Here is a 13801-nt window from a genome sequence, read left to right as displayed (position 1 = left end):
GCCTTTGCTGTAACCTGTTATTAGATGGCTAAAGTTAGTTTGACATTTAACCCCTGCACTTCTTTTCTTAAGACAGAATAAATGCATCTTTATTCTCCCACATTATGCCTTGAGAAGTCATTCAGGCAATTACAGACAAGCGGCAAGGTATCACACATCCAATTTACCTGAATATTTATTATAAATCGCTAAAACAAGTTTATGGAGAACTTAGCCTATTTTGTCCTGTTATTTTTCAGTTTAGATGGGAAAAAGTCTAACCAGCAAACTAAAACAGATTTTGTACCATTCCTTGAATTCCCTGAACGACAACACAACAGGGAAGGCTGGAAATGGAAGGGCTGATAAACAACAGTCTTGACATGTGCCTAATTTCACTTACAGACCAAATGTCATCAGTATTGGCCTGATCCACCAGATGTAATGGAATATGGCTGCTTCCGTGTCAGGTGCCACTCTGAAGACTGCACAATTGCTTATGTTGTCAGAGAAATGGTCATTACCAATGTTGAGGTAAATGCTCATTGCCTTTAATTATCCCCAGACAAGCTGAATGAACACATTTGTAGATTGGGTAAATAAAGACTCTGTTTTTGGCAATGTAAATGTCTATATCGCTGTGTGTGGATATGATGTGTGTCTGTATACACACAGACTCATACATTTTTAAAAATAGAATATGTGATTATTATATGGATCAACATAGTAATAATTATTTCTTTAGAGCTTCTTCAAAGACACACTTTATGAAGTTCTATAATACATTATGCTGTACAGGTACTACAATAAGCATCATAAGGAAGTTTAGTGTTTTTCTTTAAACAGTTTTGCAATCACTGACTCTTCATAAGTACTTTGATTTATAAAGAGAGTTCTTTTCCTAAGTAACTCTGCTCTTTCAAGGATGAAATATGGGTCACTTTGTTAATAGCACATGCAGGTAGAACAGCTAATAAAGAAGTGAAGCATAACAAAGTTGTTTTGAGAGAACATGCAGAATCTCACCCGTTCCTTTACATTTTCTTTAGTCAGATTTTAAAAAAGAAAAAAGTCCATATGCATCTCAATTGAAATGTGTTCAATTTATGAAGAATACTTTTATTCCATAACCCCTAATACTTTCATGCTAATGTCTAGGGAGTTAGAAAGCAAAGAGAAGGCAAAACACAGCATATTATCTTGTATTGTGAAGTCTGTGTTCAGGTCACATCTGGATTTCCCACAACCTGAATTGTAGGGGTTGAAGTTTGGTTTTTGTTTCTGAGTTGACCTGCATTTCTTATACGTTTCCCTTCTTCCCTTCTTCCCTCTTTTCCCAAATTCCATGGTCACAGGTATTTTCTACAAAGATGAAGGATTTATGCTATCATAAGATGTATAAGAAATCACTGTATACTGACCAAAGGCTAACTTTTAGTCAGTCTTTTAAACTTCTGTATAGTTAAGCTGCTTTTACTGTTACCAGAATGGCTAGTAGTAATAGTAAGTAGTAGGCAATGAAAAGGCAATATCTGTTTTAAAATATAATATTTAATATGTGTTCTTACAGCAAGATGACCAATCCTTTACTCTCATACATTTATAAGTTGATATTCTCTCACTTGACATTGCATCCAAATTTGCTTTAATGTGATTAAGCTTTCCTTTGCAGTCATAAACACGTGAGGTGTCAGATGTCAGTACTTAAAGGTTTTTCAGTTAGGACAGTTTACACTACTTCTGTTTCTAGATATGAGAAACCTCCCATCAGGGAGCAGCATGGTATTTGTTTCTGTACTTTGGCCAATTACTCTGTAAGTAATAAACCTGAATGTCAGCACAGAAGAAATTATCCTCATAAAAGTAGCCTTGCAACTATATATACCCAAAGTTTTAGTAGTTTTTACTCAAATTATTTATTTGTAACCTTTCTAAATCTCTTTAAATGAAGAAAGGTTTATTTCCTGCCTTTTCTTTCTAAGACCAAGATTGAAAGCTATATGGTAGCACTAAGTTTGGGGGTTTTTGGGGTTGGTTGAGGCTTTTTATTTTTTAAAAAAAGCTTCAGAGCACTTTGCGGACCAGAACAAACAGACCAAAGGAAAGAAATCATGTAGTGAGAGTGCAGAGTTAATCCACAGTGCACTGTTTTGCAAATTGAGATACGTGTTTCTTTATGATCCTTGACAGAATAGCATAAGAGGCCTGAAATAAATTTTCATTGTTTCTTTTGAGATAAATGCCATGCAGTATATGATTGGCTATTAAATCTCACTGGTTCTGAAACATAAAGAACCAAATAACAAAAGTAAGTGAGAAATGTGATGGAAAGTGTGTACAGCAGCATAACATAATGTGTGAACATCACATAATGTGTAAACAGTTGTCCAAGAAATGACAAATGCCACTTGCTAGAGTATTTACTCTTTAGAAACTGGGCTTTACCCAGATAATTCAGACTCAGCATTCAAGGTATGTTTGTGAAGCTCAGTGACAAAGAGCTTACCTTTTCCTGCTTAGAAGATAAAAAGACCATTTCAGGGTTCATGTAGTTCTACATTGTGATTTTTTTTTTTGTCTCATTATTGAAGATTATGTTATAACTTCTGTGAAAAAGGACATTAACTGAAACATTGAAATGCAAAATCAATTGCTTAGTTTTTAACATAAGTAAGAATTAAGGTGACATTTCAAGTTTAAATTTCCTACTTTCTATATGATTATTATGATTCTGTGTGTTGATTTTTCTGAAGAGCACACAAATCTTTTATTAATGAGGGAGAGTCTTTTAAGGAGAATGAAACAAGGAAGTTTGCCTTTTGATGTAATTATAATGATCAAGGCTGCAAACTGCAGAAGGATGAAGACTGGATGTTTTTGTGGCTGAAGGTCTTGACAGTACAGCTGTATTGCAAGTGTATTTGAATCACTACCTGTGACAGCCGTACTCTTTGTCAGGAATTTCAGTCCCAATGACAGACTCGTTGGAAAAGATCATGTGCTTCTGAGCAAAACCTAGGATGTTAGCTAATCACAATGAAGCTGCTTCTGCAGTTAGGTGTCGTGGATTTGCCCAGGAGGGGTAAGGACGAGTACATAGTTTTGTTAGAGGTTTTTTTGCTGAACAGCTTTGCTGTAATGACAGCGAAGAAGCACAATAGCAAAGAGCTGGTGATGTCTTACACCTCTGTAGCTCCTTACTAAGTAAATGTGGATCAATGCCACGAAGAAGCTAAATGTTGGCCAAAGGGCTGGCAATAAACTGGGCAAATTACTGAAGTGTCATGGGAGTCTGTTGTTTGGGCTAATTTTTTTTAATCCATATTTTTTAAACTGATTTGGAGAAATAGCAAATACATTAATTCAATTGAAATTAGTCCACATTAATGCAAACAAAAAAATTCGATAATTTTGGAATAGCAAGGTGTACAAGGTCAAGTTAAGCAAAAATAGCAACCAAGCCATAAGCAGCTGTTGCTGTCTCACTTTCTCTAAGACTCATAAAACAGGACTAATAAAGCCAGATTTTCATGAAGAAAAATTATATATTTATCAGTCAGTAGGATGACTGTCATTGAAAGCCTCAGTGCTAAAAGAAAAAATTGTGGAAAAGATTTAAACTGAGTTGCAGAGAATAGTGGTTTGATTAAAAAGTTGAATATGAGAAGTTACCTCTTATTTTCCATTATCAGGTTTTTATAAAGGAGCAAGATGTGAGAGGAATAGTGTTTAAAAATAAGTATTGCTAACAGAACATGTACTGTAGGGCTAGCTATGGAACCAGTAACTACAATTCTAGCATTTTTTTCATGTAGAAGTGCTAGATTTTAGCAGCTGTGGTGGTTTTTAATGTAAGTTATTTCCATGTGGGGTGTTGTTTGGCTGACTTTTTCTGTATTTAAAAACTGAGTTTCACTAGTCTTGAAGGTAACATGTTTTAAAAAAAGCCAAAAAACCTGCTAAAAATAACTTCAAAAATCTGGACTTCATCAGCGTACTGCTTTGACATTTTCTGCAACAGAGATAAAAACTCAGACATAGAAAAACTAATTCTAACATATACAAATATATTTACTGTTTACATTAGGTTTAAATTGCTAATAAAACATAAAGTGTTTTAAATACTTGTGCATTTTGGAAAGCAAGTGGAAAGCAGAACAGTCAAGTTTCAGCATTTTGAATCATCTCAGAAAAGCTCAACAAAAGAACCAAAACTGATCATGTTAAAACACAAATAGTTGGAAGGCTGCACTGAGGCTTGAGGCATACCTGGAATAATTAACAAACACCTATAATGGTCGCTAAGGACGATTAGGGCACATAACCAAAATTGAAGATGCTTACACCAAAACTAGTAGCTGTGAGGACTAAGTGCATGTTCTCAGTGTATTCTTACTCTGAGTAAGTCTTGTGTAACATACTTTCTGTACCTAATGTCTGTAAACTATTTGACTAAATGCACTTCACTCTATTTGAGCTTGAATTACTGATAAGCAAAAATTAAGTCAGCTCTTTCCTTTGTTCTAAGCTTGTAAAATGACTTCTTGCTTCTACAGATCATTGTCAGGGTTTCTCAGGTATGCCACTGGCTCTTATCCATGTTGTGTAGATTTAAGTTCTTGAAGTACATGGAAAGCAACTGGATATTCAGTCTTGGATAATTTTCAAATTAATCAAGTCTTTTTTTCACTAGGATGCTGTAATTCAAACATCTCTGATTTAAGAGAATCAGCTCAAATTGTTACGTGTAATTGCTGCTTTATCTCATTTCCCTTTTGAAGAGTTTCTGATTGAGCAAGAGCAGATTTTCAAAGGAGGACTTTTTAATGACATTTTCTAGACATATTTTTGTATTTTTTTTTAATCTGTGGCATTTCATAAACATGTGAATGGTAATCATTTGATCAAGGTCAACTTTTTCTTACTTTTGCTGGGTAGCAAAAGGCCATACATGCTTTTTCATGCAGAGATCCTGGTCCTTGTGCATCTTTTGATGACATGGATGGTGGATCCCCATGTAATTTTTATTACTATGAGCTTGGTCATTAACATTAAATTACCTTGTCCATGTGGGCCTTATGCTGTACCTTTTAGTTGTTGAATGCTCAGGCTTTGCTTTTAAGAAGCAAATTATGAGCTGTGTCGTTTTTCTTTTTGTCCCTGTGGACAATTGTAAATTTCTGCACTTGCTTTGACTGCAGAATAAATGTATTCCCTAAGACTCTACTTACTGCATAGGTAGTACTTATTCCATCTTTTGTGTCCTACGAGCCTGTTCCCTGGGAGTGGAACATCCTCAAGTGGGAGAGGAAAACAAGCAGCTGAAGATACTCAAAACAGGTCCTATATTTCAGCAGTTGTGTACATAAGAGAAAAGGGGAAAAACCTTTTGAAGTCACTAGCGTCGCAAAAACATTCCTGTGGGACCACTAGGGAAAGGCCAGCTTTTATTGACTAATGCAGTTATATAGGAGAGTTTTATTTCAGAAGGGTGCCAAATGTTAAGTCTGATACAGGACATAAATTAAATGCAGGTAACAGCTTAACTATTGCAAAATGTGTGGAAAGAATAAAGGACTGTGAAGACTTGTCTCAGTTTGTGAAGATTGACATCCTCACTGCTTGATGCTTCAGCGCTCATGAGCATCTTAGGTCTTTTCCTTCCCACCCTAACCATTAGTTATATCTGTAATATATCAGTTCAGCTCCATCCGAATGCAGAGATGATTGAGTGATTTCATAATCAAAATTAACAAAGAGCTAAACTGAAAGAATTTCTGTGAAACTTGAGGGGTTTTACATATAATTCAAAAATTTAAAAAAAATAATTCTTTGTACAACAGAATCTTTTTAACTAGTTATACTGCTTCTATACAGAAAAGTATTCTCCTGTGGATTATATCGATGTCGCTCATATATGTATAATAAGCTTGTATATATGAATGATATGTATGTATATATACTTTTTTCTAACAGAAACCAGATTTAACAAGTGTTGTAGGCAACTAAATTATACCTGAATCTGTAAGTGTGCACAGACGTATTTACAATAGACTGTATAGCCCCTAAATCCCTGCTATATTGGTTTTGTTCTCAGTGGTTTTGCTGTTCTCAGTTATTTCTTCCAACCAGTTCTAAACTATTGTGTAGTACTCTTATGTTTATGTCTTATAGCATTTTAACTCAGGTGAATCAATTATGTCAAAGTATAATAGGTCAACAGTCAATAAATCAAAATAATTAAAAGGTTTAGATCACATAAGTTAAACTTGATACCTAATTTATTTAGAAAATGTTGTGCCTTATGAATTTTTTCCAAGAATTACATGTCCATATTTCACACTGAATTTTAAAATCACAAACATTCTCTACACCATCTACCTCTTATAGCATTTGCAGAAAACACTTGCTGTGAAAATATTATTTGTATATAGTAAACATGAATACAGGAGTCATACACTGGCCATTTTTTTAAAACTTGGCTGTATTTTAGACAGAACAACAGCACACCGTCACCCATCTTCAGTACGTAGCTTGGCCTGATCATGGTGTTCCTGATGACTCCATGGACTTCTTGGAATTTGTGACATTTATGAGGCCAAAGAGAGTAAAGAATGAGCCAGTTCTTGTTCACTGCAGGTACTTGTGTTTTAAAACTCTGACAATAGATCCTTGAATGAGATGAAAATGTTAAACTGTGCAATATGAGCATTTACTGCTGATGGTGGAATTACTGATGTTATATCTAAAGGATGAGTTTACTTTGTCTCCCTTTATCCTGCAACCTTTTTGTGAAATGGCTTAGTCACATAATTATCACAGATCTGATAATCTGCAATTTAGTTTGTTTTCTGATTTTTATCCTCTACCACTGTTGTAATCTCATTTTGAATGGTACTGCTAAAATTCTTTTCCTGCTGTTCAAGTGTGTGTGTCATAAAAGCAGTTAATTAGATCTTACCTTTTTTAAGACAAAAATATCAAACCTGTACAGTTTGAGCAGTATAATTGTTTAAAAATGCATCTACTTTAGGTGAGGTTTTAGTTTTAATTATATTTTAAAATATAAATAAAACTTTGTAGTAATTATCAGAAAATATTAATGAAGTTGCTGTAAAAGTAAACTTTGTACTCTCTTTGGATTTTACTAGGGTCCTCCTGTAATTTCCAAGGCAGTCCTACTATTAAGACTGTGATATGCATTTGGTGCATTGCAAAAACCTAATTCTCCTGTTGTGTTTCACAGTGCAGGAATCGGTCGCACCGGTGTGTTGGTCACTATGGAAACAGCCATGTGCTTAATTGAAAGGAACCAGCCTGTTTATCCACTGGATATTGTACGGAAAATGCGAGATCAGAGAGCTATGATGGTGCAAACATCAGTAAGTGATGGAGAGGAAGCATCATTTTCTGTACATATACTGGACTTGTCAAGTTATAAAACTGGTCCAAAATTTTCATAAAGGATCTAGTAGTATGAATCTTCAGTTGCCATTATATATCAAACTTCATATCAAACATTATATAGCAAATAAATGTAGCATAATGTAGCATAGTGACAAAGGCTGCTTTGCTAATGAGGTATGTATTTTTCTATTTTTAAAATATTTCTTGCCATGAAAAGATAATTTATTTTGATACATTTTAAGTAATTGGAATGCCCAAAGTCAGACTTGTACTGATCATCTGTTCCTGGCCCTTTGTCTAAATTCTCTGCAAGAAGCTAGAATAATTTTTTGCTTTTTATTCTAGAACAGAACACCATAGGAAGTTATTAACTTGAAGGTAAAATCGAAAGTGTTTGTGGCCTGGTTTGAAAAGAAGGAAGTGGCTTTTCAAAAGGCCACTTTAGAGTAGAAATTCTGTGAGAACATACAGATTTTTTTTTTTTTAGTTTTGCCACTACCCAGTTGGAAAAAACTAAGGGCAAGTTGTGTAGCACCAGTAACGGAAACATGAAAGTAGATGGCAATTTTAAGATAAAAGTGGTACAGCTTGAGTTCATGAGAGTCATTTTTTGTCAGCTTTGGAAATGAGCATGTTAACATTAGAGACGGGTGAAGGATGAGAGATTGTTCTTTCTTTAGGAGAGGCTGGATGACAAGAATTCTGAGTCTGAGTTATCTTGGAGAGCTAAATGCCCTATGAGAAATGAAAGTAAGGGGGTTTAGACACGGAAAGCCAACAATTAAATCGGGCTTTTTTGTCTCATCTTACAAATAAAACGCCTGAAATGCATTGAAATCAAATCCATTTGATCACAAAAAAAAAAGTTAACTTAAAAAGACAAATTCTATTCATTAACAGGTTAATGACTGCAGAAATTAGCATTATGACTAGATGTGGGGATCATCAAAGGGCATAAAAGTGTCAGGATCTGCAGCTGCCGGTGTACCATTAGAGTGCTCAGTGAGCTTGTCCATGCCTGCAGCTGGGACCGGTGTTCATTGCCGCAGGAGTGCACCCCCTGGAAGAGGGTGGGGACTGTGTGGTTGAAAGGGAGTGGTTTGAAGGATGCCCTGCCTGTTCCTTGCTGAAGTGGAAGCTGAGCTGGTGACAAAGGTGGTCATGAGATGAAATATGCTAGCTTCACGTTTAAGGAAGCTGAGTGTTAACTTCTGGAGTTGCACCTGTCTATACCCCTCAGTTTCTAAAATTACCTAAACAAGTTCAAGCTTCAACATTCTAGAAGTGGTCCTCTTCTTGAGAATCAGATGCAAAGACCTGAAGTAAACTTGAGCTTGCCAGAAGACTGAATCCCATTTTTTACAACAGAAATCAGCCAGAATTCCACTCCATACTTTGACATAACTGAAGAATACAGGGAATAGTAATGAATATAGCTACAGTCAGACTCCCAGTGTGGACAACAAATATCTAAAATAGGATTCTTTACCTTGCTTGCTGTGTTACACCGTTTGCTGTCAGCACAATCAGGAAAGGGTTGATCTGTAGCACCAATACTGTGAAACTAAATTCGCTTGTTATTTCTGAAGAAGGCAGGTACTGCTGTTATTTCTGAAGAAGCCAGTGAGCAAATTAGCATTCTATGCTGTAAATTAGACACAGAAGCAAGCACTCAGCTGTGAGAAAACAGAATACCAGAAAGCTGCATGTTAATATTTCAATCTATCCTGGGTGCTCTATCCCATTCCCATGCCTGCGTTCCAGCTAGCCTCACTGCTCATATTTGTGATCCTGCTTAGAGTGTCTGGGAGAGATTATTCAGTTGCAATAAAGGGATTGTTCAGTTTTATAGCCTTGCCTAAAGCATGTTGAGCTGCCCCATGAGGACTGTGTGTGTGCTCCAGCTCTAAGGTGATATGAGTTGCCAGATACATGTTGTGCCAGGGCATACTCAAAAAGAATATGGACTGATCAGAGCTATTACCTGGTCAGTTTAGTGTCTGTTGTTAATCATGTGGAAGCTGTAGTTTCTCAAAGACCAGTAATTTTGTTATCATGAGCAGCAAAAATAGATTAAACCAAAATGATTAAGCTGTAACAAAGTTGGTGTAACTGGCCTTTCATTTAAAAAAAATTAACCAATAAAGAGAAATTAGGTATTGAAGCAATACAGAATACAGTGCTTAGGATGTGCATAATACAAGTAGCCACTAGCTGAGTGAGCAGTAGGAATAAATGCAACAGATAACAGCAAAGAAAACAAGTAGTCAGAGATTGAGTCAGAGGAAGCAGTGGTGAAGTGCTCATTCTTTTATTTGTTCAGTAACTTGATCACACACGTTAACAGAAGTATTGAACACAGAGCTAAATACCACACCTCGCTTGTTCAGGCAGTAGAAATATGGAAATGACAATAACAGTGAAGAGACAAGTCAGGGTAATTAAGAAATAAGAACAAAATGATATTGAAGGTGGGAGTAATTGACTGAAAGGTTGAAAGAAAAGCCAGGAAAATTGCAATGCAGAAAACTCACTTCCACCTTCCTGTTTTCCTTAAGTTTTCCTGTACTTAAAAGAAAATGTATTGTGTTATGTTATGGACAAGAATAGCATTCCAAACCACTGGTATATAAAGGCAACCTAAGGTCCTTCACAGCCCAAATGTTATCTTTTAGCCCTGGTCTTTGGGAGATGGTGGGAGAATATTTGCCGATGCTTCAGAAGTTGATGGAAGCTGACGATACAAGGGCAGCTGGGACAACATTTCAAAGGTGGATAAAGGGATATTAAAAATGTGAAGCTTTACTTCTCTGAATATATGACAGAACTTTGGAGAAAAGGGTTCATTTGGGGGGTTTGACAATAGTGCTTTCAAAGAAGAAGTGAGGATGCTTTGATCTTTGCAAATTCTTTTAAATTTCAATCATCTTGTGTTCTCAGGATTGTGTTAGTCAAAAAAATTTATCAGGCTACCTGGATTTTTAGTTCTGCACTAGTCCTATTGATAATGTCTCCATGTATCACTTTTTAGGACGAGGCTTACAGGCTAATTGTTTTTAACAAATAGCTACATTACAAGGTCGTGGAAGAGATAGTCTTTGTAGTAGTATAATGCAAAAAATAAACTCTGATTTGTGAAGGCTTTAAGATCTAATTGAGATCAAAATATTAGGTGAAACAAGAATTAATGTGGCTGCTGATCTTCAAAGATATTAATTTGAAAGATATTGATCCCCTTCTGTTACAAAAGGAGATATGTGGTCTGATAAAAAATTGAAAATAAAGTGACTCCTTCTGCAGTACTGTAGGTTGTTTGGGGGAAAAAAAAAAAAAAAGAGTTCAGTTAGGTAATTGCACCTATAGATCCTATATGTCAACTTTAAATATGCCCAGTAATATGTAGCTGCAGGATTGGCAAGCTCAGAATACTTGTAATAATCAGATAACTACCACCGCCACCCTCCCACCCCCCACCAAAATAGATGAGATGTATAAAGAAGGTAAATATCATGTTAAATTTAGTCAAAAGTCATGCATAGTTTTTACAAATAATTCCTTTTCCATGAAAATTAAGCATGTATTATTTTAGTTTGGGGAACTATATTTTCCTTGGTGTGTGATTTTTTAATGCTTGTCCTTCAAGGAAGAGTAAATGTCAGCTTTGTTTACTGCAAACACAGACAGAAGAGTAGAATTTTCTCCTCCCATCCTTGTAGCTCCTCTCCTGTCATTGCTCAGGAAAAAAGGAAGCTGTGGAACTGTTAGTCCTATTGAATAATACTGTCTAATCAGCAGTTTAACTGAACATCCATAAATGTTTTTGTGTTTTCTTTCCTCCACAGAGTCAATACAAATTTGTTTGTGAAGCTATTCTTCGTGTTTACAAAGAAGGATTGGTTCGACCACTGGATTCCAGTTAGCACAGCAGTGAAGGATTTTTTTTTTTCCCTAAAAAACCTGCTCTTTAAGTAAAGCAAGGGCTTGTTTCTGAAAGCAACTAGAACGGACTAGAAGCCCATGAAAAGACAGATGAGAACATTTGAACCGTGGCACTTTAAATTTCTCAAGAAGATTGCTAAATCATGTACAGTATAACAAAGTCACATAGATAAATATATGACAGCAATTGTGTGTAATATGCTTTATTCACATAGACAACCATAAACAATCATGGAAACCTTAACACATATCTTTTACTGCCTTAAAACACCCTTTACTTTGGAAGTTACAAAGTTCCTTGTTTTTCCTTTGAAATAGCAAAAGGAAACTCCTATTATTGAAATTATACTCCCTAAGAAGGTATTTAATATATTTGTATCATATGAAAGCTCATTGAATATTTGTAAATTTCTTATTGGGATACTAAATATCCATGGAACTGTAACCTTGACTAAAAGGCTGACAAAGAGTTTAAAGGCTAATGCATAACTACTGTACACTGAGCTGGAGAAATTTAGTATTCAGTTACCATAAATCTATTAGTGAGTATGCCAGCTGTTATAATATGCTGCTTACAAATCACATCCACTGTATGTGATGTGAAAATAATGCTGCAGTTAGGCATTTTGCAGATGGTACAGTCTACATCTCTTGTTGATCAATTTTAGTTGCAACTTGCCCTTTTGACAGTGACCTACTTCTTACAGTTTTAGTTATTGCACCCCTTTTCTTCTGTTTCTGCAGTCCATCTCCTTTATACTTTTCACTGCTGTTTCTGTATGTGGACTGAAAACATTTTAAGTTAAAATGAGGTTTAATTCTCTGTCATGTTTGTTTCCATGTGTATTTATGAGTTCTCAGATGTAAATGTGGATTAATGTTGCACACAAGTACTAGACTTTTGACTTACTGTATATGCAAAGTAGTCTAATCCAATACTGGAAGAAAAACTACTACTGAACCCATCAAATATGTTGCTGCTATTTCAAGGTGTGAAGCTTACAAAGGCACAGGTGTTGCTAGTGTTCAGATGGCGATAAAATGTTGACTTGCTGTTCTCCAGCAAAGCGCTCTTATCCAGCAAAACACAACTCCCTTTTGCAAGAGTTCTCCAGATTTACTGTGTTTCTTGCTTATACAGAAATGCAGTTAAATTCACCTGAAGATTTACATGGAAAGAAAGAATGAATTTGTACTTTGATGAATAATTCACCCTAAGGTACACTGGTCTCTATTTCATTTCAGATGGGAGAATTGGACTTTCTGAACAGTATAACCACATTTGTATAATGTTAAATTATTTTGTGTGTGCTTTTTGATTAACCTGAGATAGTTATTAATTTTTAATAGTGTTTAAAAATATTCTAAGGGACTGTTTAAAACTCTGTTATTTAAAAAATTAGTCCTAAATAGGGAAAAATTTTTATGGGGCATATTAGCCAGATGTTTATATGTATAAAAGTGAAAATCAGATAATTTTTTTTTCAGAGAGATATATATATGCACACACATTTTCAGATGTATTTTAGAATTATGGTTTGTATTATGGATATTACCATTTATAGCTGGAGTTTCATTATAGAAACTATCACAGCTGTACAATATGCATCTCTCATGTCACTGGAAGACTATGTTTTTTTCCCCCAGGAGGCAACCAGAAAGTGCACGTAGGATGAGTTAAATTGCTGATTTGTCTTTTGCAGGCTTGGTCCTTTCTCCAAGATTACATTTTTAGCTATAGCTGAAGAAGATATCTGGTTACTGTTTATTATCAAAAGAGTTTTAATTGAGATGTGCAGAGTAGTTGGCAACGTGGAAACCTTCTTGGCTTTGTTAGGTTGAATGGTGAATAGGTTTGTGCTCATCTTTACATAGTGCATTCCAAATTTCACTTTGACTGGAATTTTCTGTAATATACAAATCATTATCATCTTGCTTGATTGGACGTAGATTAAAAAACAAAAGACTGGTTCGCTTTTATCTTGCTAAATTGTGTCAGGTAGCTCAACCAGTCTGTGACTGAATGTAAAAAGATAATGGACATACACATATTACTTGGGAAGCTTTGTTATGTGTGTGCCTGTCTGTTAAAACATCTCCTTTTTTTTTTTTTTTAAGTTTTCCTCTGCCCAGGTTTCAGAGTCATCCCTTGCAGTTGGCATGACTTGCATTTAATTTTTAGTTTGTCAAGAAGTGAAAAAAGGCAAGAAAATAAATTGTAAGCAAATATTCAGAGCATCTTTTTGACATCCGTGTCTTTCATGGAAGTACTCATGTTTTCTTTGTGTTCAAGGTTATTCCTGTATTCCATTTGCTATTTATGTTTCTTCATGTTTAATATGTACTTACCAAAGCACTGTAAATGTATTTCTTGTATAACTCCAGTCTCAAGATACGTGGTATAGGCTTGACTTGTATGTGTGCATTTAAATGATGACTGTCATATTGTGACAACAAATGCTGCTCTTCTTTTGGT

The 13801-nt window shown here is 35.3% G+C and overlaps 1 protein-coding gene across 2 annotated transcripts in view; it reads left to right on the top strand.

Moving 5' to 3' along the window:
* Window positions 1-13563, top strand: part of PTPN3 (protein tyrosine phosphatase non-receptor type 3) — a 119602-nt gene extending 106039 nt beyond the window's left edge. For both annotated transcript variants that reach the window (XM_041408168.1, XM_041408167.1), the window contains exons 24-27: window positions 385-513; window positions 6473-6618; window positions 7226-7361; window positions 11229-13563. In XM_041408168.1, coding sequence (XP_041264102.1) covers window positions 385-513; window positions 6473-6618; window positions 7226-7361; window positions 11229-11306 — 489 coding nt within the window. In that variant the 3' untranslated portion in view covers window positions 11307-13563. The remainder of the gene's footprint in view (window positions 1-384; window positions 514-6472; window positions 6619-7225; window positions 7362-11228) is intronic.
* The last annotated feature ends 238 nt before the right edge of the window (window positions 13564-13801 follow it).

The sequence above is a fragment of the Onychostruthus taczanowskii genome, unplaced genomic scaffold (assembly GCF_017590055.1).
Source record: "Onychostruthus taczanowskii isolate IOZ18803 unplaced genomic scaffold, ASM1759005v1 scaffold29, whole genome shotgun sequence".
Taxonomy (NCBI): Eukaryota; Metazoa; Chordata; class Aves; order Passeriformes; family Passeridae; genus Onychostruthus; species Onychostruthus taczanowskii.
The sequence above is the reverse complement of the archived record's forward strand: the minus strand, read 5'-3'. Positions and strand labels throughout refer to the sequence as shown.